Below are 24,139 nucleotides of genomic sequence, written 5' to 3'. Positions count from 1 at the left end.
GTACATACAGTAGGCCTAAACTACATACACACACATACGTACAATGCCAATCAAAGATCTGTTTTTTATGCTTTTTACTAGCTTCTGTGTAGACTTTCAACCTACTGGCATGAAGGTGACGTTTCCCTCCAGTAACTGCGTTCTAATGAGTTAAGTGTTATCTCCCTTTGTTGCAAAAGTCATGATCAAAAAACATGTAAACTGATCCTTGGCCTCATGTGTCTGCACCCTCTGTCCAATTTCCTGGCTCAGACGCGATGCTTTCTCAGTAAGTCGGCCTGCCACATGTACTTCCTCTCGGGGAACCTCTCTGGGATCTTGATCTTCTGGAAGTCTTGAATGCACTTTTCCAACTCCTCCTCGACCGTCGGCTTCTCTTTTGCCTGCCTTTTCTTGCACGTGCTGGTGTCGCGGGAGCTCGCAGTAAGTGTGCGCAACAAGTCACTCTTCCGTCGCTGTTCGGAGTGCTGGAGCATGGCGATGGGGCCCTTTTTCTGCGGCCTGTCCAGGGTTTGGACGTTGGCGCGGGGGTGGGACTGGCGGCTGACCGGGCCGCAGATGACCGTTCCCTGGGGAGAACTGGCTTCTGACTGGCTCTCAGAGCTGGAGGTGGAGAGCTCGTTAAATGAGGTGCCGCTCTCGCCCTCGCCGTCACCCTTGTGGTTCTTGCAGCAGCAGTCACATCCAGGGGAGGACCAACGTGATTGACCACCTGGAAAGACAGAGAACCAGATAGGAAGCTTACTTTAGAGTCCATGCAGAACAATGTATTTCTTTTATTTCTTTCTTTCTTTCTTTCTAGGCCAATCATCATGAAGAGAGAAACGAGACGGTCATACAAAGAGAGCTACAAATTAGTCAGACAGGAGAAGAAAGACAAAGTAAGAAGCACTGAAGACCTGACAAAAGGGAAGGTCAGCACCTGGAACAAAGTGATGTGCCATCAGAGACACCTGGCTTGCTTCCAGTCTAAACATGGAAATGAGCTGGTTGTCCTTGTGACAAGACTCATAGATCCATGCTGTCACATGAAACAAGTGAAAGAGCTGAAACCAATTGCAAACGCACCACGAATGTCCAGATGTGCATGCTATGAATGTATTTACAGTAAAACTCGAATGGCCATGGAATTTCAACTGAAAAAAAATATTTTGTATTAACTTTGCAAAGCTTACCTCTTAGCGTTCCTGTAAAATTCGCCTAAAACGCCTATCCAGGTATACCCAAGGTATATTGCAAGCTGTACTTGAACCATTTGGAGTAAATGCATGGTCTTTTTTGAAAGGTAACACTCTGAGGATTTTCCCCCTCAATAGTCAGAATCACTTTAAGTGCGGCTGACACTGAGTCATATAAGTTTGAACACACTAAAGTATAAGGTTTGTATTTCCGCCTGAACATTTCTTTGCAAATAGATGCCTGCAGATGACTATAAATGGGACTTATGAACTGGAAAACACAGTGGGACCATAGCATGAAGCCCTATCTAGTCTAAGTAAAAAGCAAATACCAATCCCACCGAAAATTTATATTTTACACATGCTTTTCTAATGTACGGAAGCGCATTGCATTCACTGGATAAAAAAAAATAGACCCCTTTTCTCGTAATTACGACATCGTAATTGAACAATCCTAACGCCTTGAGATGCCTGTGCAGTGTTGACATACTCAATTTAATACCATCCTCATTTTTTAGAAACATCAGTATTTCTCAGTGTCTCAAACCGAGAAGGTAATAATAGCAGATTAACTGCGATAGCCCCATCATTGCCACTGAGAGAGAATTTACAGACGTTTCCTTTTTCTTTTTCTTTTCTCGTAATTACGAGATCCTGATCTTGTAATTACGAGAAAAGATCTCGTAATTACAAGATCAGGATGTCGTAATTACGAGAAAAGGGGTCTATTATTTTTTATCCAGTGAATGCAATGTGCTTCCGTACTAACGAAATGTCTAGGCGTTTTGCCATTTTGAGACTGCAAAGGACCCAGAGTATGCATGATATACTGCATGATGATGATGACTGGTAGTACATATGAATAGTACCTCTATAAATGTGCAAGACTATAAGCCTTTTTAATAGTATATATATATATATATATATATATATATATATATATATATATATATATATATATATATATATATATATATGTATATATATATAGTATATATATATGTATATATATATACATACATATATATATGTATGTATATATATATATACTATTAAAAAGGCTTATAGTCTTGCACATTTATATATATATATATATATATATATATATATATATATATATATATGCAGTATATATACTATACTATACTATATAGTATATATACTATTAAAAAGGCTTATAGTCTTGCACTTGCTTATAGTCTTGCACATTTATAGAGGTACTATTCATATGTACTACCAGTATTGCTGACACAGAGTAAATGAAGTATACATGCATTTTTGTGCTTATTCACTGACAAACTGCTGGATCTGCAGCAGCAATTTGTTCATCATGAAGTCTGTCCCTGTTCTGCCTATACCCACACCCTCATATTAGGATCGTTTGTTAGAGCTGCGCCTCGCCTGGAATTCTGACGAGAGCAGGCGTCTGCTGCAGGAGGCGTTGTCAATACACTGCGATCAAGTCAGACAGTTTTCAGCTGCCCTCAAAGTACACACAGGAAGTCACAGAAAAAATGACTTCCTGTTAGTTCCGAACTTTTGTCTACTTGTAGTTTACAGATCACGTTTGGATTTATTCATGTGTTTGTAAACATAATTATGGAGAAATGTGTGTGTAGCTGCATCCTTTGTTCTGCCTGTGAAATACATTACGACTGCTTTTGATGTGTGTTATATAAATACGATTTTGTATTAACAACCACACAAGATGTGTTTTAAGATTAAACACGAGAAGAATAGTCAACAATCCAGTGTTAAGTATTACAACTACACATAAAATAAGGATTTTCTCCAACATGTGGTGTTTGCTGTCAGATCTAAGAGCCAATCAGCTCTCTGATGTGGCGACAGCCAGGCGTTTCCCATCATGCACTGGGCCAGGCAGTTGGGGGAGAGCTACTGTGGCACCTGGCTCTGAAATCGACGGCCGGATTGCTCTCGTGGGTTTATCGTTGACCACGTGTGCATGACGTCAGAGCAAGTCGGGACCAAGTCGGACACAAATCTAACCGGCATGCCTTGCGTGCCGGCGATCGATTCTGCGCAGAACTGGCTCATCTCGAACGAGCCTACTGTGTCATATCTGGCAGCTGATATGAAATGATGCAACACCAGTTCGCGGATATTTATGGATGTAATCACGTGTTTTGGACTAAATCTTTCATGGTTTTTTTTTTATTTAACCTTTTTACGACGTAACAACATCATTGTTGTTGGAGTGTTATCATGGATCAATATGAGGCGTCATCGGTGAGCAATTTTGATATTGCTTGTTTGTTTGATGTTGACTGACATTAACATTAACTGTAGCTGCTGTGGTGGTCCGATCTTGAAATGGTTTTGATGGTTAGCATTGGTTAGAACTGTAGCATTCTAACACACTGCCACACTCATATCGAACTATAAATAAAGATTGTCTCAAGTGTCGCTGTACAATGCACGTGCAGTGTACGTGCACGAACCACGAGCGGGCCAGCGGAATACTAAGTTAACTGCACATGAATATATTGTAGCAATAATGGCAGAGACAACGTAGAATATAATAATAATAGAGATATTGTATATGCAAACACTAATTACTTTCCAATCCACATGACTGTAATAATTTAATTAGACCAATAATAGATGTTGAATTGAACACAAACTCAAATAAAAAAACTGTGAGATTTGATGTAATATTTTTGTTAAGAGATGTTGAGGTGACAGTTTCAGAAGCATTCCAATTATATGTTTCCAATGTATTAAAGGTCGTAACTACATGCTGTAGTTTAAGTACCGTTGAAACGTTTAACTCATGGATGGCCTTGCAACCATTTCTTTGTAAGAATCTCCTGGCGTATTCCTTCACCCTCTTATTATTTTTATTTTTAAAATGTTGTGCAAAGCTTGGAATTGAAGTGGTACAGGTCAGAGGAGAGTTTATATTAGTCTGATTAGCTCTCAAACATACCATCATTACACTTGAGTACCACCACTGTTTTCACCTGACCTGGAACTTTCAGTTAGTCAAACAAGTCTAGATGTATCTCCCTGTTGCTGAGTTTGAGGCAGATGCCTGGAAGTTGTGGTCTTGACCAATACCCATACAAATGCAGTGATCCACGATGAAATAAATCTATTGCCCAGCCCATCCTCTGTGTGAGTGTGCAGTGAAAGGCCGAACGACTTACTGGAACCAGAGCAGCAACCTGCCTCTCACTGCAGGAAGGAGACATTTATGTTTCATGCTAACCTCCTGAATAATTGAAGGGTATCTGCTGCTGATGGACTGCACTCTGTTTAGAGAGGAGAGAGATCAAAACCCCGAGGCAAACACACACACATGCAACACCCCTCCATTCTGATTTTGAGCCCCGCCCCTCACACATAAGTGCAGGCTTCCGCTTTTGATGCATCCTGCACTCATCAAGTGCAATAGCACTGTTGTTTCTTTTCATGTGCTGCTGAGCATTTCACGTCTAACGAGATAGAACAAGACTATAAATAATGCTGCTTAAAATAAATGTCCCCCTGCTTTTACTTTCTGTCCTCAGGAACATATTTGGCTTGTTTATAGCGAGGCAGCGGAACAGAAATCAATTCATCCAACCAATATTTGTTCCTCCGAGTACCTCTCATAAAACAGTTACCACATATTGTAACTATTTATGGGAGTATAAATAGAATACATATTTATTGGACAACTTTGACTTACACCAACTGAACTGCAGGATGACACACATTCAGTACAGAAATATATATATATATAATGCTACTAGCCAAATCATAAACCTGAAATCAAGTCTTCACCCTAAAATGTAATGATTTATGTCATTTTTTTCCCATAAGGAAAGTAGATTTATGTCCCCATAAGATGGGGAAAACACACACACACACACATAGGCACACACTGCTGCCTGCTGTGAAATATGAAATAAACATCACCCACCCAAGCCAGTGACAGAAATGCAACGCTACACCCTTTGTCAGCCATAGCACTAAACTATAGTAGTGTGATTTAACGGTATAAATGAGTAATGTATCAGCCTCAGAAAAAAGATGTGTTCGTTATATAGTTGCAGTATAGAGTACGTAACCCCCATTATTGGTGCAATTACGTCTCCCCCCAAACCTTTGTTTAGGGGCACGTGAGTTCATTTATGTCACTCTGAGTGAATAGCTAGCTCTCTGATCGATGAGATACAAACTCGTAATTGGTGTTTTGAAAAATGGCCCCAGACTCTGGTGAATTGTTAAGTCTGCCAGTAGCCAGTCTGCCCATCCAAATTACATTAACACGATGAGACGGCTAAAGCGGCTGTAACAAATGTCCTAAAGAGCCTTCTGTGTGTGTGTGTGTGTGTGTGTGTGTGTGTGTGTGTGTGTGTGTGTGTGTGTGTGTGTGTGTGTGTGTGTGTGGCCTTGCATCTGTACATTATATTAGATTTGGATTAAAGCTCTGCGTTGCTCTTGACACAGTTAGTCTTAATAGCGACACGCTGCTTTAATTTACAGGCATTGTGTACAGCTACTGTATTAGCCTCGCTAACACTAAAGACTACCAGGGAGGGGTCTGATTGATCACTTTAGACTTTCTGTCAAACCTTAAGCTCCGTGACAAATTGTCCAACAAATAATTAAATTGAGAACACCACATACAGGAACTTTAGAATCTCATCCCTGATAACTGAGATTTGTAAAAAAGAAAAAAGAAAAAAAAGTCATTGAGTGGTGTTGTCTCTCAGCTACACAGTGATACTTTAATTAGGTTCCCAAGAGGATTTATCAGTGTACAGTGTTGATGCGTTGTAGCACACTGAGTCATGTTAGTGGTAAAACCAATTTCCCCTGCTAATTGAAATTAAAAGTGTCAATGTGAAGACCTGCATTTTCTCACTGGTATTTACACTGCCTGGTTATAATATCTTGCTAATTAAGGTGAAAATTTAACCACTTTATGTTATGTTTATTCAGGTTTTTTCTCTCATTTTCTGCATAGTTGAACTCATTTCTATTTTTCTTTATTGCTTCTTCCAGTCGAATCACTGAAGTTAGGTGCAATTCACTGCATCACACAGTAACACGGTAATTTTAAGAATCCACAAAGGAAACTAGCTAGTTAAATAGCTTGATCCCGATCCAATGCAAGGGTCCTAAAGTTCAGGGTACTTAGTCTAACTGTAAATGAATGATGCATTTTGACAGTGTGCTCTGGAGATTCAAAATTTACACTGATGGAGGTGCCATAATTAAAGGTCAAGGTTTCAGAGTCTGAAGGCAATAGCTGCCACACAAACTGATGAATTTAAATTATACTGGCAAGGAACGATGCATCTTGTTACTTGTGACTGGCCCAAAGGAACATTTGTAATTGAAAGTTAGCTTCTTCTTCAGCTCTTTTTGTACATCTTGTGAAAAAAAGCATCCATGATTTTTAGAAAATAACCAATTTCCTGTCTAGTCATTGTCAAAGAAGAGGAATTGCAGCACTCAAAATGTCAGGATTTTGGCAGTTTCTCACGATGACAGGTTTGCGACCTTACTGAATGATCCACTCACTCAAAAAATAACCTACGGTTCATATCAGTCAGGAGATATCTCGGGAAGAGCGCCTTCCCACTTCCTGTCAATCACACCCACGTGCATGTCAGCACTTTTTGGAAAGATGCAGAATCAATTACAGGAGTCGAGGAGGAGGCGCAGCTACTGTAGCAAGAATGTGTCTGAATTCTGACTGCATATTAATGTTTAATTTTGTAACTCATGGCGCCTTGTGCATTTCTCTAGATAGAATGTATTTATTGTCAAATTAGTTTTATTTCATGTTTTGTTTTTAAAAGTGTGTAATTTACAAAAGGATTTCGCAAAATAGAAAAGAAAACAATGTAGGTCCACTCACAGCACAGGAAAACATATTCACACCAAATCAGAAGAAGATCATTTATTTCTCAAATACTCCAAATTGTCTTACACGTCTTACTATGTGACTCATATCAATGTTCACTCTCACTCTTGTTTGTTAATTACTGTTACTATACATTATTCAGAGTGTTAATATAGAAGCACAAAGGTTATGATATTGCAACCGTACTTGCCCTCTACCAGTGGCTGAATGTGTGATCAGACGAACTCCAACAAGGGTCAAAGATGTTGACCGTTAGTGGAGCTGAGACCGGCCCAGGTGACACCCTGTTTTGCACTGTAAGCACTGTTAGCTGTGAGCTGCCGGCTCAGCCATCACCATGCTGAGAGCTGTGTGGAGGCACCAGATATGGGCTGAATTTCATAATGAGCATTTTCAAAGCAGAGTTTTTATGTCACAAAAGAGTTGTTTGTCACAACTGTTTCTCAACCATGAAATGGCCCATCTGCCTAACCAATATGACTTAAAATAATAATATATTGTTTAATCCACCAAATAAAAAAACATGTGTGCTGGTTAAATGACTGGTTACACGATTATAAAAAATTTAATTTTCCCCCAACCATCGCAAGATCCGCAGGTCTTGTGATGACATCATGCAACCTCAGATAATAGCCATCTATTCAAACTTGCCTGTACATACTGTAGCTACATTCTGTCCAATAGATCTCTTGCGTTGCTAAATGTAAAAACAGAAAAACAACGCAAAAGTAAGATAAGTGAACTCATGGCTGGAAGGCAGCCAGCTCGAACCTGGATCCTCAGGCTAAAACTGGGCAAGAAAGTTCACCAGGAGCACTCGCCTTGGGTCTTGAGCATGGCACCTAATCCCCAAACCGCGACGGGTACCAACAGAAAATACTTTTCGTTTGTACTGACTGAGCTGCTCCTGTTTTACTGTTCACATTTATGCCAGGGCATCTTTGCTCAACAAATCTAGTGATTTTGTGTCACAAAAGGTCACATATGTAGAATGCATTAATAATGTGCTTATGACATGAACACTATTGAAATAAGTTGATTTGTGTGGTTCTGAACATACTTCTGCGTGTGTGTGTGTGTGTGTGTGTGTGTGTGTGTGTGTGTGTGTGTGTGTGTGTGTGTGTGTATGTGTATGTAAATGTTATTCACAGTATGTGAAGGCCTAATGTAGTACATGTGACATGCTGTGCTCTCATGTGAGAGTAAGGTCACACTTTCCTTCAGGGTTGAGTGCATGACGTTGTGGGTGTGTGTGTGTAAATGCACATAGGAATCCATATGTGTACGGTGACTGTCACAGTACAGGCACATATATATATATATATATATATATATATATATATATATATATATGTGTGTAACATGTGACATATGATGCACCATAGGCAAGAGCCCTGTGTATGTTTGTTTGAGTCTTTCACTGGCGCCTCTCTTCCTCTATATAAGCTACATCATACATATTGTAGTACGGCAAGAAGTGTGTGTGTGTGTGTGTGTGTGTGTGTGTGTGTGTGTGTGTGTGTGTGTAAAGTCAGCACGCCTGTGGTCAACCCTCAGTGTGTAAGTGACATTGGCCTTGGAACTATTATCTCTATGCCGTTGGGCAGTGAAAGGGAGGCTGATGTCAGGCAGGGTTCCCATTCGTGTCATCAGAGGTGTCAGACTGTCGGCCGTGCCTCTGGCCAGCTTCACTCAACGCACACACTCTGTGTGTGTCTGTGCCTTGTGTTGTACTGTATAAGCAGCCGTTCATTCACATGCTCTCATGTTCTATCTTTTCCAGGAGGTCTGACTGAAATCTCAGGACTGTCACAAGCTATGACAAACACACACACACGCACGCACACACACACACACACGCACGCACACACGCACGCACACACACACACACGCACGCACACACACACACACACACACACACACACACACACACACATGCGCACACACTTACAAACACACAGAATGCTTCCTGACAGGTGCTCCGGGCTCTGATGTATTGATCTCAGCAGGGACCTTCACAACTTGTGTTAGCTTTGGCTAGTAAAAAGACCTGGCTGACTCACACTGTGCTCTCAATTGAATATAATGAACATATGCTCACACAATGCACACTAAGCATATCTCACACACTCAAACACACTCGCTACAAACCTACTTTTCTATCCACATATATCATTCATCATCTGTCATTTCTTTGAAATTTCCTTGAAATTAATATATTTCATGTTATTTTGTCAACGTATTCAACCGCTGACCTAGATATCGCCACACTATCTATTAACCTGAACATTATACATACAGCTATTTGACTTGTGATGCTTGTCAACATCAGTACACACTCTATAATATATGAAGTATAAATGGCTTTTCACTAACACTTGAATGGGCATACACACATGCATACCATGCAAGTAGGTCGTCTCTTCTCTTTTTTCTATTTTAATTAATTTTCTACTTTTTGTCTGCACTCTTCAGCTTCCTCTCTTCCTCTCCCCATGTGTCTCTCCCGTACCCTTCCCCTCATAATGTCTGTTTCGATGGGTTGGGGCATCACGGGAAGTGTTTGGGAGATTGCCCTCTGATTGATTTCTGTCATACAGCCTCTCAGCACTGGGAGGCTGTTCACCTGAGATAAATTATGTTGACACAACAAAAGCAAATAAACCTCTTCTATTCATCACTTCCTCTCCGTCAGTTTCTTTTTTCTGCTTCCCACCTCAACTCTGCCGTCTTTGCCTCTCTCTCTCTGTGCGCCTTCTCTTCCTGTCTCTCCCTCAGTCCCTCCCAGTTCGTTTTGCCTTTTTCACTCAGATTGAGGTTTTCACCTTTTTCTTATCCATCAGTCACTTTCCATCTTCCTCTCTGGTCAAGGATTTTTTTTATTTTGTATTCTCTCTTGCTAACTAAGGCCCAACACCAATAACTGTGTATGCACAACTTTTGCAACTCCTTGCCTTTAAAAATAAAAAAATACAAAATAATGATTTAATTTATTTTCTGCATAAATATGATCAAAAGAGTCTGAGCAAAAAATGACTCCTCGATTGCTCCCGAGTTTTTTAATTGTATTGTTCGGTGCCTTTCCATCATCCCCCAGAGTAATACTGCACATCTTTAGAAAGATTAAGACCTAAAGCATCTAAATCAGCAATGCACAATGAACACAAGCATTGAAGTGTTATGAAGCATATACTGTCCAAAAAACGTCTTTTTCGGTTCAGAAATTGAAAAATTACCTACTTTGACCTGAATCTTGCTTGCACCATGACACACTTGGTATGTAACTGACCGTCTCTTTCCGCATGTGTCATCTGACGTGCTCAGATCAGTCTGAGGACCAATGAGATCGCAGGACCTCGAAACGACCCCCCACCATCCCCCCAAAAAAACTGTCCAGTTTGCAGTTCCGATGCTGATTGGACCTAGTTTGGTTGAATGATATCAATAATCTCTTTGTAAAGATAATGTTCAATGAGAATAGATATTTCTATGGTGCTATAACGACATATAAAGCACAAGCGTTTCTGTATAAGCCTCAAATCATACATTCTACCAGTGGTGGGCCGTCAGGCCTAAACATTTTATAATTACAGGTTATATCTATTTTATAATTTAATTGTTTTTCACACGCGCCCAGCTGTTAAACAGTTGATCCACTGAATGCGCTTGTAGAAAATCCACGGCCCGTCACTGCATTCTACTGTATTTTAGTGATTATTAATGAACTCAACTCTCGTATGGTTTTACTACAATCCCAAGGAAAGTTGTGATTATATGAGAGTGCTTAGTCCACCCGAACGACAGCAGTGAAAGAACAGAGAGAAAGAGTTTGTTCATCCCTTGAGCATCAGACCGATGTGTAGCGCCATAGAGAAATCAATCAGTAAAGAAGAAAAATCAGGCGCTGGCTGTACCCTGTGTGGTTTTTCTGAGAATGATAATCTAATTTCTGGTTGAGAGCAAATATCACTGCTATGAAATGGATAATATGTTGGTTCAAAAGCTCAAACAAATGCTCTTTGGGTCCACATAAGTTCGTCTCATTGTATTGTTAACAGAACAGCGCCCGGCGCTAAAGTAAAACCTGATGCCATCACAGGTTAAATGTAGTAAAAATGTGATAATGTGTTTATCCCTACAAGGAGATTAAATTGTACTTAACTAAATCTACAGGGCAAAGAGAGGTCATTATAACAGCAACTAAAGTTGGCAGTAATTCAGAGTCTTGCCCAAGGACACTTCTGCATGACAGATGCTGGTCAAGTCTGAACCTGTAGGAGGGAGGCTGCTTTACATCTCAGCTGTCTGGCTTTTAGCTTTAGGGAGAAGCTCAGTTGGTCAGATATTGATTGAACTGTCCCTGCGAATGAGTGCTGGACAAAGACATCTGCTGCCAAATTAAAATTCTGCATATATTCAGAATGCAAAAGGCGTGTGTTTCTAAGCAGATTGTTTGTTCGAGCTATATTTGCAATGAGAATAAAGCATTTCTCATCACTCCCTCTTCCCTCTCTCTTCTTATCCTCTTGATGCAGCATAATTAGTCCCTTGCAAAACAGCGTGAAATGATGCGTTTGACTGTTCAGCTTCTTAGACCAGCCACTTCTTTTATGTCGACATGTTTTCACCTCTGTATTTAAGGGTCGTATGCCACGGAGAGTGCGCCTCTGCACTCACATTGTTTTGTTTTGTGTGTCTGCTGAGTAAAAATTCCTCGCTTCTGTACAAGCAGGTGTTACATTTCACTTCTAAAGAGTGACACTGCTTGGTGGCAGGAGTTTCTATTTCTAGCAGCACATTTATTTCCCTCTTGCTCTCCCTCATTCTTTCTATCTATTGATTTCCTCCAGCCCTGGGGTCTTTACTATAAATAAAATATAGCCACAGTAATCGTCTAAAAATATATGTAGCACATGCCTCTGCATGTATAATTCACCACATGTTTCAGAAGCACAGTGGCAGGTTCAATGTGTGGAAGGAAATATTAGTAGTAGCGGGGGTTGGGAAAAGAACGATGAAAAGAAGCCGCACAATGGTTTGAAGTTCCAGTTGGTTTGAACATTACCCATTAATGTCTAACATAGACCAGCAGTGCCCTAATTGTAACTTGGGTGGTTCAAAACACTTCTGAGCAGCAGGCACAGAGACATTTTCATCGTAAAGTACAATCCTACTGATTACTAATCAAGCCTCCTCTCCAAATGTTAGAGGGTTTTTTGACAGGCACCAGCTTCCGTTAACATTCATTAATAATACTTGCAAATTATCCCTTTCAGCCCACCGTATCAGGCTGCTCTCTTAAACATTCATCGTGACGCAAATTAATGATCCTTCTCTGATCTGGTCCGTCTCTCATAGCTCACACTGTATATGGTATTTACAACTTTTTTTTAATTAGAGGAGAAATTAGAAATGTTCAAAGTAAAAAAAAAAGATGGAGCATTTCTTCCATAAGTTTTAGAGATGAAACATTATCTTCATGCGTTTCCATGTTTTGGTCATTCAGAATACATAAAGATCACACAGAGTGATATCACAGCCATTGGACAGTTATTATTGCATGAAAATACAATGCATTAACCAGCCATATATAATACATATATTGAATTTCCCGCCTGTAATATTATCTCCAGGTCTACTTACAGCCATCAATCAATCCACATTCAATCCTCCGTCTACTATTTCTCCATTATTTCTTTACCTTAGATCCATTTATTAATTATCCATCCCTTGTATGTCTATGAACTAAAACAGCATAAATCAATGTTACTTAAAACGTAAATGATAAAATATCAACACAACATCTATGCAAAGGGTAAAAGTGGCCCTCAGAATAACAACATGCTGGTAGAATAAAAAATGAGATTGAGAAAAATTAATAGCATAATCTCCACCTACAGTTTACCAGTCTAGTTCCTTAGTGATGATTTCAAACATTCACATGTGAACGTGACTATGTCCCCAGTGGGCAAACATTGTTGATTAATGGGAGACTACAACCAGGTGATTCTTTACAGTGAGAAACATTGAGTGTTTTTTAATCTAAAAGCAACCGAGCGAGCAGCCTGAAGAAGCAGGAAATGTTGGCACTGTGCAGCCATCAGAAATTCAGACCGCACATAGAGTGCTGCAATATTAATAAATAGTACAGCTAAACAATAATTTGACCAAAACCCCCTGAAGAAAAACGTTGATTTCTGTGGCTAGGTGTTTCGGAGCATACACACTGTGAACATGTGAAAAATCGGTGAAGACGTGGTATTAAAAGTGCACACTGCCAAAGCATTAGTGCTTGTCAGGAGCTACATACGCAGTGATTAATTATCTATGATCAACTAATTGTAATCAAAGACTGTAATCGCCAAACAATCGCACACGTATTATCACTGCCCAGCAGAGCTCTCACCACTATCTCTGTCACACACGTTCACTCATTATCTGTTACACACACACACACACACACACACACACACACACACACACACACACACACACACACACACACACACACACACACACACACATGCACACACAAGGTTGGGAAGGTTACTTTCTTTCACAAATGTAATTGCTTACAGATTACTGCATGTGTCCTCATGACTGTAGTAATCCTGACACTGTGCTGACTCTGTGGTGTTTCAGTCATATCGTGGATGGCTTTGCTTGCGATCTCTGGAATCTGAGGTTAAATGGCGGTTCATTTCATTTTAATGACACCATTATCGACATCTGAAAAATGTTGATAAATGTTTCATCTTTTATAAAAAAAAAATGTTTTGCCATCATAAGCAACATGATGCTGGGCCTTATTGTCTGTCATTTTCTCCTTTTCTCTCCAGTGACTGACTATCAGTCATTTTTGTTCAGTTTCCATCCACTTGTTTCATAAATTCTCAGTCAATCTCCTCCCTTTGTCTCCCCAATCTGTCATCTGACCCCTCTTACCCCTTTCTGCCAACATAATGGAGTGCCATTGCATACTTTTCTCTCTCTCTTTCTCTTCTATAGTCTGCAGTCTCACTTTTTAGTGATGTTTCCAGTCATTTGCTCTAAGTCTACAGATTGTAGCGCCATCCTTGATGGGAACTGACGATTGCGCTTCGTTATTGCTCTTTCTGTAGTCTCCTATGGCCCGACTTCTCTCCACAGTGTTATGTGAGTCATCAGTTTTGGTCAGCACTTAGCCCAGGATGCAGTCACGGTGCCCTTGCAAAGTAAATAGCGCACAGTGAATTGGGAGGAGAATGCAGGCTTGAATAGCTGGCCAATGGCATGCTTGCACTCTATGCATCCAGCCGTTTTGGGTGTCCCTAATAGTGAGTGTTAGCCTTGACCTGCCCCTTAGATCCATGAACCAGTACCCAACGTAGTCTGTAAATGATGCTAGACTAACCCACCCGATTGGTCCCTCTTTTTCTTGCAGACACTCTCGAATTGTTTGAGGTTTGGATTCAACAGAGTGCTGGACATTTTCAAAAAGAATCAACACTTCCCCTTCTCACGTGTATCATCCTTTGTATGTTTCCATCACAAGACCGCCACTGACTGTGTTTTGGTTTATTGTCAATCTTGGGAGGCGAAAGACGCTGTAGCGCAGGAAAATCTTGCATGCTTGCTGTTTCAGAGCGGTAATGACAATTCCATATTCCGTTAATTAAGTCACATATCTTGACCGTAGTAATGTAGCTGGAGTGCTTAACGCTGTCTGTATTAGTGACTGCATGACTAAGCTGTTCGTATGTACATGGAGGTGGAAATTAAGCGGCCGCTTGGAGTATTAACTCACTGAAATTATGAAATACATTTATCCCTCAAAGCATTTTGTATACAACTATGACTTGCATACTAGAAAAGTGTGCATTAACTAATTGAAATAATGGATAGTGATTAAGGACTATATGGTTTATCTATGTTTCGATTCATCTCAGAAGGGAAGCTTCCCTGCCAGTCATTCCTTGTCCTGCTCATTTACAGATAGAGATATCATATTTTGCATCATTATTTCATGTCAGAACACATGTTTGACCTGTTAGATGGCCAAGATGAATTGAAGCATCGGTAAACCATGCTCCTTAATCAGGATCCACAAATGAGAAAATTATGGGGAAAAAGAGGCTGCTAAATATGTTGTAGAGAGATGCAAAACGTAAGCAGCATGTATAGATTTACAGTAGGGTAAGTTAAAATATATCACTTACCCTCAAGGAACATCCTATCCCTTTTGGTTAACCCTCTAATTTATCACCAGGCCTTGGCATGTAGCTGACATTATCAGTTAAGGGATTGGACATTCCTTTACCCCAGATGGGGTTTTTCCGTATTTATTAGACCTTAGTCTGTGCTGCCAGTGGCATCTTTGTCACATTCATACACGTCATATAAAGGCATACAATACACAGACAAATGTATTTTTGCTATGCTTTCTTTTGGTGGATACAGCTCTGCAGGAGTTCATGAACAGTCAACACACAGCCCCATGTGACCACTTGCATTTAACAATTCATAGGACTGGCACTGATTTCCCCCGAGGAGTCTGCAGCGAGACATCTCAAGTGCCTGGGAAGTAAACGCGTTGTCCATTTTGTGGCCTGGAATGTGACATGTGTATGACTGAGGTGACTGCGAGAAGTGGTGGACTGTCAGAACCAATCCGGGCAGAATGAAATATAACAGATACAGAAAATAATGAGTTCAGAAAACAAACTGCAAAGAGATTTGTACTACACCAACAAAAAGCACACATTTCAAAGACCAAATAAGAGTTAAAACCAACATCAGCAATTCTGGATTCAAAGAGAATCAGTGTGGATGTTCGGTATGGATGGTTGGAGTGCTGAAAAAATTGGCTGAAAAGTAAATGAATCAAAAGATTAAGAAAGGCTGTTGTTGATTTTGAAAGGTATAGAGGCTGAAAGCCGTCTGATCAATACAACCTTATCGTGGTGTTAAATTCTCTCACGTCCTGGCAGGACTCTCTGTACTTGGCCTCCTTATCTCTGATACCATCATGCTTTTCTTTTTTTTCACTCGATCTGTTTTACTCTTTAAGCGGGCGGCCACATGCTCCAGAATTGCTTTTCTTTATTGTGTGTGTGTGTGTGAGAGATAGAGAGAGAGAGAGAGAGAGAGAGAGAGAGAGAGAGAGAGAGAGAGAGAGAGAGAGAGAGAGAGAGAGAGAGAGAGAAAACAGATGCGATGAGCTCTGGAGAGATTTGCTCTGAGGCCAGCAAGGATAATTTTCATTTTAGGCAGGGCTTTACAACAACACCATCTTCTGGTGTCGTGAATCTCCCTCTTTAATGCTTTCTCTCCGTGCAGGTGGCTGTGAGAGTGCATGCTTATGAATTCTCCCAAAAACAAAACAGTATGTGAACTTGAGAACTGCTTTTCCCTCTTTACACTCCGCTCAAGTGCAGTCTGGAGTATCATCTGAAAAAGGCTCATCACAGTTGTCCCATTTTAACTGGAGTATTCCCAGCAGGGAGGGTTTAAAGAAAACAGCACAGGACACGATGTTGAGAAAAAAGCATGGTTGGTGAACCAAAAGGAATAGGATATTCCCTGAGGGGAAGTGACATTCTTTAACTTAACCTACTGTAAAGCTCTACATGTTGCTGCTCTCTTTTTCTATGTCTCTCTACAGGACATTTAAAGCTTTTTTCCCCCTTCATCTTCTCATTTGCTTTGCAGCTTTTGGTTTTCTGCTTCCCTGTCAGTCATCCATTGTGTTGCCCATTTGCAGGCATTTTGTTAAAACTAGAGACATTATTTCTCTCTCTGTGTGATCGTTCTGTTTTAAGTCATCACTGATTCTCCCAGTGCTGAGTGCTGCTCGCGATGCGATGACTGAAAAATGGAAGAGAAATGAAGGGAAAAAATGAACAAGAAGCAGCTTGGGCAAACAAAATCCTCGTCATGCAAGTGGCTCTGAGGCTATTTTTGTACGAGTGTTAGCTTGCCCGTCTTGGCAGTTTTTCAGTTTTTGAAAATTTCGAACAAATGGGTGTTCAACATTATTTCAAACATCATCATATTGGCCAGATCTGAAGGTGATACGGTCAGCAAGGAAGGACAATGATAAAGCTGGACTGCTGCTTACCAAAAATGGCAGTTCAAAGGCTGCGCTGCCTTGAAGAGAACAGCTTTGAAATAGAATTGGAACAGGAGCAGTTTTGGAGAACCACAAGCCCTGGACAGCTTCCCAGGGGCCTCATTAGGGACTATGCATGGTGGGTAGATTGAGGAAGTGGGGCACAGTCACCAAACACAGACAAACACAAAATCACGCATGTTATCTCACACACACACATATGCCGTTTTCTGTCTCTCTCTCTCTCTCTCTCTCTCTCTCTCTCTCTCTCTCTCTCTCTCTCTCTCTCTCTCCCACACACATTCATACATGCAGACACATAGCAGGGGGAGGGCGAGCCTTAGAGCATGACAGGGTGTAAAAATAATTGGCAGCAAAGTGATTTGTCAGGACTGTTGTGTTTACCAAGTAGCATGCAAATGCTAGCAACAAGTCCGTACAGATGTGAAGCAACAAAATAAAATGTAGTTACAGCAAAAGCCAAAGGAGCTAGTTTCAACCCCAGTGTTGTGTATGCTACATTGTTGTTTTGTCAGTTTAGTTCATTAATTGCATGTGTTTTTGTGCATGTTCATGTGTGTGCACGTGTGCACGTCTGTGTGTGTGCGAGTCGGGTAAAGCTTCAACAGCTTTGGCTCATTGTGACTTTTAGGGCGTCTTCAGAGTTGATCTCATGCGAAGTGTCATTAAGCCGCTCGTCTTTTTACGCAGCTGGTGAGCATTAGGGTGTATACTTCTCAGTGTGTGTGTGTGTGTGTGTGTGTGCGCGCACGCGCGCGCATGTACAGCGAGCAGGCTGTCTTTCGACACCCAACATTTAGCTCTTGTACAGCCCACTGACAGAGCTCCGTATGGTGTCTCTCAGTTACCTCATACACCCTTCACAATGTGTGATTCATGTTTTTTTAATAGGCAGGTCCACATACATACACATACAGACAGGAGGACGCACACGGATGTAGTAAAAAAAACTACATTTTCCCTTAGAAGTCAATATTTCCGTTGGAGGTATTGTCTAAAAAAATCGGCAAATGACCACATGTACATCTATGACTTTCACAACTGGTGAGGAAGTCAACAAAGTACGAAAGTACCTGTGTGTACTTTCGTACCACACTTTTGTGTAGTTTTCTCTAATAAATTACATGAAGTTCTTTTGGCTCAGCAAGCTGAAGCATGAGTGTGCTGTACCATTTGCTCACTTGTCAAAGATGAAATCCAACCCACATAATCATCTGCTCTCCCTCACACATAATCCTTGTCACTCTTTGCTAAAAGACAGATACTGTAGAAATGGCATGTGTAATTATATTTAATAAATGAAAATACTCACTCAAAGATTGTATTCATTGTTTTCTATTCATTTTAGGGATTTTAACTTGAGTTATTGATTTTTTATGCAGTTAGATGGCATCATCATACACCAACAAAAATGTCCTTTTTTCGAGAAAAATTCTTTCAAAAGACAACCCTTAGATAAAGACAAAACTGTCCAAAAACTAAGTATCCACTGTGGCTGAATATGTCAATTAAAAATGCACATGATGGTTAATGGCTTACAATAATCGTTTACCTAAGCAGCTGCAGTGAGAAAAAAGCCGCTCAGGGGTATTTTATGCCTTGAAGCTGCTTCATGCCAGGTGGCATCCAATCAGATCTGCAGTGTGAAAAAGACACACACATATGCTGAATGTGCAAATGCACTCTACAGTATATACAAACTAGTTACTTCTGATATACAGATGTATACACTCAGTTAGGCTTGTATGTCCGTATCTCACAGTTTCCCATCAGCTCCTACTGCTACAGTTCAATAACATTTAGCCGTTGTCTTGTAATGAGCCCTGATGGCACAGTAGGAGGGGGCTGTATTCCTCTCCTCCTCACCAGGGGTAAAGCATTTACACTACACCGTACGACCCCTAGCAGCAGCATCATGTTCTTAGGGAGGCAGACAAGCAAAACAGTGTTTTGCTGTTACCAAAAGTAAATTTAAACTAATTATCTGAAGGTGTTCAATGACATGCGTTTGGCAGACATTAAGGGCTTTTTCCATTGAAGGCTTTTTGACTCCACAGGTTTAAATAATGGTACACAAGGTGGTAACGTTATTGTATCGATTGCAGTTGAAGAAAACATTCTATCTGTGTGGAACGAGACTGTAACTTTCCTGACATTAATACATGATTCAAAGATAAATGCCACATTTCCATCATGTTTTCATAATTCTCTTTTGTATTTTGGCATAAACATCAGTTTTCTTGCACTGATCAATTTTGAGATGTTCAGCTATTTTGCATATACATATATGCATATACATATCTTCTTTCAGATAAGTGGAAAGAAAACACACATTTAGGTGTTTATTTTACTACTTTATCTATTTTGCATCTTTAGATTTCTCATGGATTCACCAAAAGCTAGCATTAGATTATGACTCATTTGAATATTTAAACATAACATTTCAGAAATTGTAATCCTAAAACATATTGTTTTAATGTGGGAAATCAATTGTGGATTTTTTCATAGTGGCATCTATTTGTTTACATATTTACCATATGCCCCTTTAGTGTCTTGCAAAATGTATGAATTACAATGTATCATCTTCTCAAAAAAAAAGAAAATGCTCATAATCTGAGCCAGAAAACTACACTTTAGAAGCACTTACATTCAAACTTTCCGGTTTCAATTTGAAGGTTTTTACAGAGGGATTGGTTCATATATCATTCATAGTCTGATTAATATTGATGTATTTCATTCCTAAAAACATGGCAAAAAAATTCAAAAAAAATATGTTGTATTGCTGCTGACAGTTTTTCTGATTTATAGAGTAATACAAAGTGATACCCAAAGTTCCCTCGGTAAAAATATTTGACTAAATGCCAACAAAATTAAATAAGAATTTTGAACATGGCTTTATCCGATGTTTCGATTTATTTTACGGAAATGTATGTAAATGTAATTATGTCCTCTTCGCCTGTAGTGGTTTAATGGCACTCAACTGAAGAATCAGCACCACCAACCGTTTAACTCAATGCCCCCAAATCTTAATATTAATTTCTTTTTACTTTTTTTCTGTGTGAATCGTGGATCTATTGATGGAAAAACTACCCCTGCTAAATCTAAAAAGCGGCAGGTGTTGGTGGCAGTGTTTGCATGTGTGCTTGATGGATTTTATGTGCCAGATGTCAGCTCCCTTTAGCAATACTTGTGACTCAGCAGGACAACAAGGGAATGAACATCTCTCTGAATCGCTCCGGTCTACATCTTTCTCTGTTATGCTCTGTTAACCATATGTTGCTTTCCATGTCCGATTGGATTTTGAGGACTCTTACCGGTCTTGACTCCAAACCTAGCTCTCCCTCTACCCTGCCACTCTCCAGCCATCAAGCTGTCATTGGGAAATACACCACATCCCCAATCTTCTAATTGGTATAGTCTCAGCCATTACCTGAGCAATGACAGGGTGGAATCGATAAGAGGCACAATGCTAAACGATGTGTCCCGCTGTTTCGCTCTTTTTTTCTATTACTCTCTGTCTTATTCCCCGTCTCTGCCCATTTTGCTCTCTCTATCATCCTCTGTGTTTAAATTCATGGTATCCAAGGCAACAGTCATTCAATCTCAACACCATGGGGACATGAACAGTCCTTTAATTGGTCTTTATTACTGCCCCGTTGTTCTTTTCTTCTTCTTCTTCGTTCCATATTTTATACGCATTATATATGAAATTGTGGGCAAGGTTTGCAAAAATGGTCTCTTCGTGCTCCATCAGCTTCGAGGTAATCAATTGGAAACTGGTTCTCAATCACTGCCAGTAATTTACCCCCAGCACCCCCGACAGTCTCAAATGATGCATTATTCACTGCATGTCACTGCATGACATGGTGCGGCCTGTTTGATGAACAACCCTTTAATGGACATTGATGACAGATGTACATATAGGACAGAGAGAGAAGAGATGATTGGAAAAGAGAGAGAGAGAGAGAGAGAGAGAGAGAGAGAGAGAGAGAGAGAGAGAGAGAGAGAGAGAGAGGTCAGATAGCACATGCATTTATGACAAAATGAGGAGGACACATTTTACAGCCAGCAGAGTTGGAGACAAGCTGACAAAAAGAGAGATGAAGAAAGAAAAAAAAAAGCTGATTTCGGAGTTGCTCATCAATCCTACTTTATACTCATTCCTTAATTATCATCATCACAAACAGCATCGTCATCATCATACGGTTTACATTCAATTAAATGTTCTTTTGTGTAGCGCCTCATTGTGAGTAAACATTTATCCGTATTTCTTTGCAATTCGACTCTTTATACAGTAGCAATGCATAAAGGCTCCTTCATTCCAAGCCATGAAGTGAATAGACTGCACTTCTTGGACCATTGTCATGTCTGAGCTTCTCGAATATGTGCACGCACACAGAGAAGAAAATGAATAAATTCCCTTTAGTAGAATTATGTATGGCTGAAAATCTTATTTGAAGCCTGCAGTGAGCGGCCCCGCCAGATTAGTCACCTAAGCCGAGCCAGGAAATGGTGACAATCAGTGATTTCTAGAGCAGAGCAGAGCGTCATAAAGCTCTGTCATGGTCCACCAAATTCCAGTAAACAAAAAAAAAAGATGATGGATGAGAGTGAGTTAGAAATTTATAAAGTTTATGAAAATGGTTTTATCTTATGGTCAATATCTGTCAATGTCAATGGGTTTTACATGTCTGTGACAACAGTGTGCATGTGGTCTGAAAACAAAATACATAGTAGAATATAGTCTTTGGTTTATCTTTTGTTTAATTACATCTGGATATTAACTCATGTCGTTAAAATGTCAGAAATAATATGAAAATAAAAAATGTGAGACAAACCACACTGCTTTGCCACAGTATAAAGATTTACTTTTTCTTCTCCCACTTATTATCATGAGATTTTTGTCAGTCTCCTGGTAGGAACAGCACCAATCCTTCATTACAGATTGCACTACATATGCTGACAAAACAAACAAGCCAGAAGTGAAAACATTTGCACAGTTCCCTGTTTGTGAAACATTATGACAAATAGACAGCAAGATCTGGCTGTAAAATATGCAGGTTTATCCAATGTTGCCTTTTTTTTACTACCAGAATTACATTTGAACCTTGCATAATAGCTGTGCAGGCTAAGAATAGTAGCTCCTTTATTTGGAACAGGCTGCTGAAACTCCTGCTTGCATGTTGTCTTTTAATTAGGACATTGTCTGAGTTTCAGCCTGGTAATCTGTGAATATTCCTGAAAAGCTCTTGCTGTTCTCCAGACCAATTAAAATACAGCGTGCAAAACGGCCTCGAAGGGCCCCTTAGGTAGTCTCGCCTTGTGCTCGACAGGCTCTCTGTCAAAACTTATCTGGCGGAGCAGAAGATATTTACATATTAAGCACGGAAACAGATATCATTATATTGATATTGAGCCAGTACTTCTGTTTTGAGGATGGAGGCTAATCACAGCAGCGGGATCAGGCCAGACTCACTCTGTTGCACTTGTAACCTACAAAAGCCCTTACTTCATTTTCAAAGCAATGTCACTTTTAGACAGCGGTACACAGGGGATTTTTGTAGCAGGAGCCTTTCAGATTTTTTATTAGCACATGCTGACAGAATGTGATGTTCAGTCATTAACTTGTGTTAATTGAGCTCTAATCACTTTGTCAAAACGTAACAGTGAGTAAATGTTGAGCTGGGTGGTGAGTTGTCACGTGAGTTGTACTGCAGATTTGAACTTTGTATTTCATACATTTGCAGTTAGGATTTGGTTGTCTAAATTATCTTCATTCTACTTTTTGGATGCCCACGACATAGATAGAAAGGTGTCATTCATATATCATATTGGCAAACATACATGTGCAGTTATTCTGAGAGTGATATGTGTCATTGTCTTTACGTACGGCATTACGTACCGAGCTGCAGTCAGGGAACGTTTAGCCTAGCTTAGCATAAAGACTGGAAACAAGGGGACACAGCTAGCCTGGCTCTAACTACACCTTACAAAATTACTGATTACTTTGATTTCATTGTTTGTTCAACTTGTACAGAAAGAGAAATGTTAGGAAGAGTCACATGTTATTTCTTGGGGGACACCATCCATGGGTGCAGTGACCGTGCACACTGCAGAGTTTCCTCAAAGTCTTGTTGGTTGCCAGGTTTGGTAGCATTATACCTGTACCAAAACCTGTGCTCCCCAAGGCTATCTGTTATGGCTTGAGATGCTGCACAGAGCTAGTTGGTGGATGGATAAAGATATAGCTCCAACCAATTTAGTTTAACCACAATCTAAAATATTCTTATTATGGAATTGGGCAGTGTCGCTAATATTTCATCAATAATAGCATCCGTAGCATTTACCATAAAAGCCCTAATCTAGACTAGGTATTAGAGAAAGGGATTTGAGTGTCTCGATGTAAAATAGGTAAACGGGCAGGGACTGCGTCGACACACAGCCAGGCCTTCCAGGCTGATGGATGAAATGGTTTACAGAGGACACAAGCGCTGTGACATTGATGGACAGTCTGATATTGCCTCCCTAATCTTGCCTCCACTCAGTCTCATACACACTCACACATACACACACATTTATCTGTCCCTCTCACTCCTCCATCACCCTCTTTCTTTCTGTTTTTTTTTTCAGCTCTGCTCTGACTCATGCGTTTTTTTTTGTCTCAGCTCTTTCTCATTTCTCTTTTCTTCCTTCATTATCTCTCACTTGCTCATCGTGTCTTGTCCCGTCCTTCAGGGGTCTTATGATGCCTCACGTCTTTGTTTTCTGACTGTTCTGCACCTCCATCACACTCTTTTGCTCTGCCTCTCCCCTCAACTGTGCTGCTCTCACTGTCCTTGTTTGCACACACCAATGTGCTCACGAACACGTAGATTCCTATAATCATTTCACAAGATCAAACAACCGCTACTTTGTGTGAAGAACACAGGGGAAAGACAGGAAACTACAAATATTTAAACAAACACG

The 24,139-nt window shown here is 40.2% G+C and overlaps 1 protein-coding gene across 1 annotated transcript in view; it reads right to left on the bottom strand.

Moving 5' to 3' along the window:
* Positions 1–248: 248 nt before the first annotated feature.
* kctd16b (potassium channel tetramerization domain containing 16b) overlaps positions 249–24,139 on the bottom strand; it is a gene marked incomplete at both ends in the record, with an annotated part of 68,323 nt that continues 44,432 nt past the window's right edge. The window contains one exon of the mRNA XM_079214484.1: positions 249–712. Within this exon, the coding sequence (XP_079070610.1) occupies positions 249–712 (464 nt within the window). The remainder of the gene's footprint in view (positions 713–24,139) is intronic.

Source organism: Taurulus bubalis (assembly GCF_910589615.1).
Source record: "Taurulus bubalis genome assembly, chromosome: 2".
Lineage (NCBI taxonomy): Eukaryota > Metazoa > Chordata > Actinopteri > Perciformes > Cottidae > Taurulus > Taurulus bubalis.
This window is presented reverse-complemented; position numbering and strand designations above follow the sequence as displayed.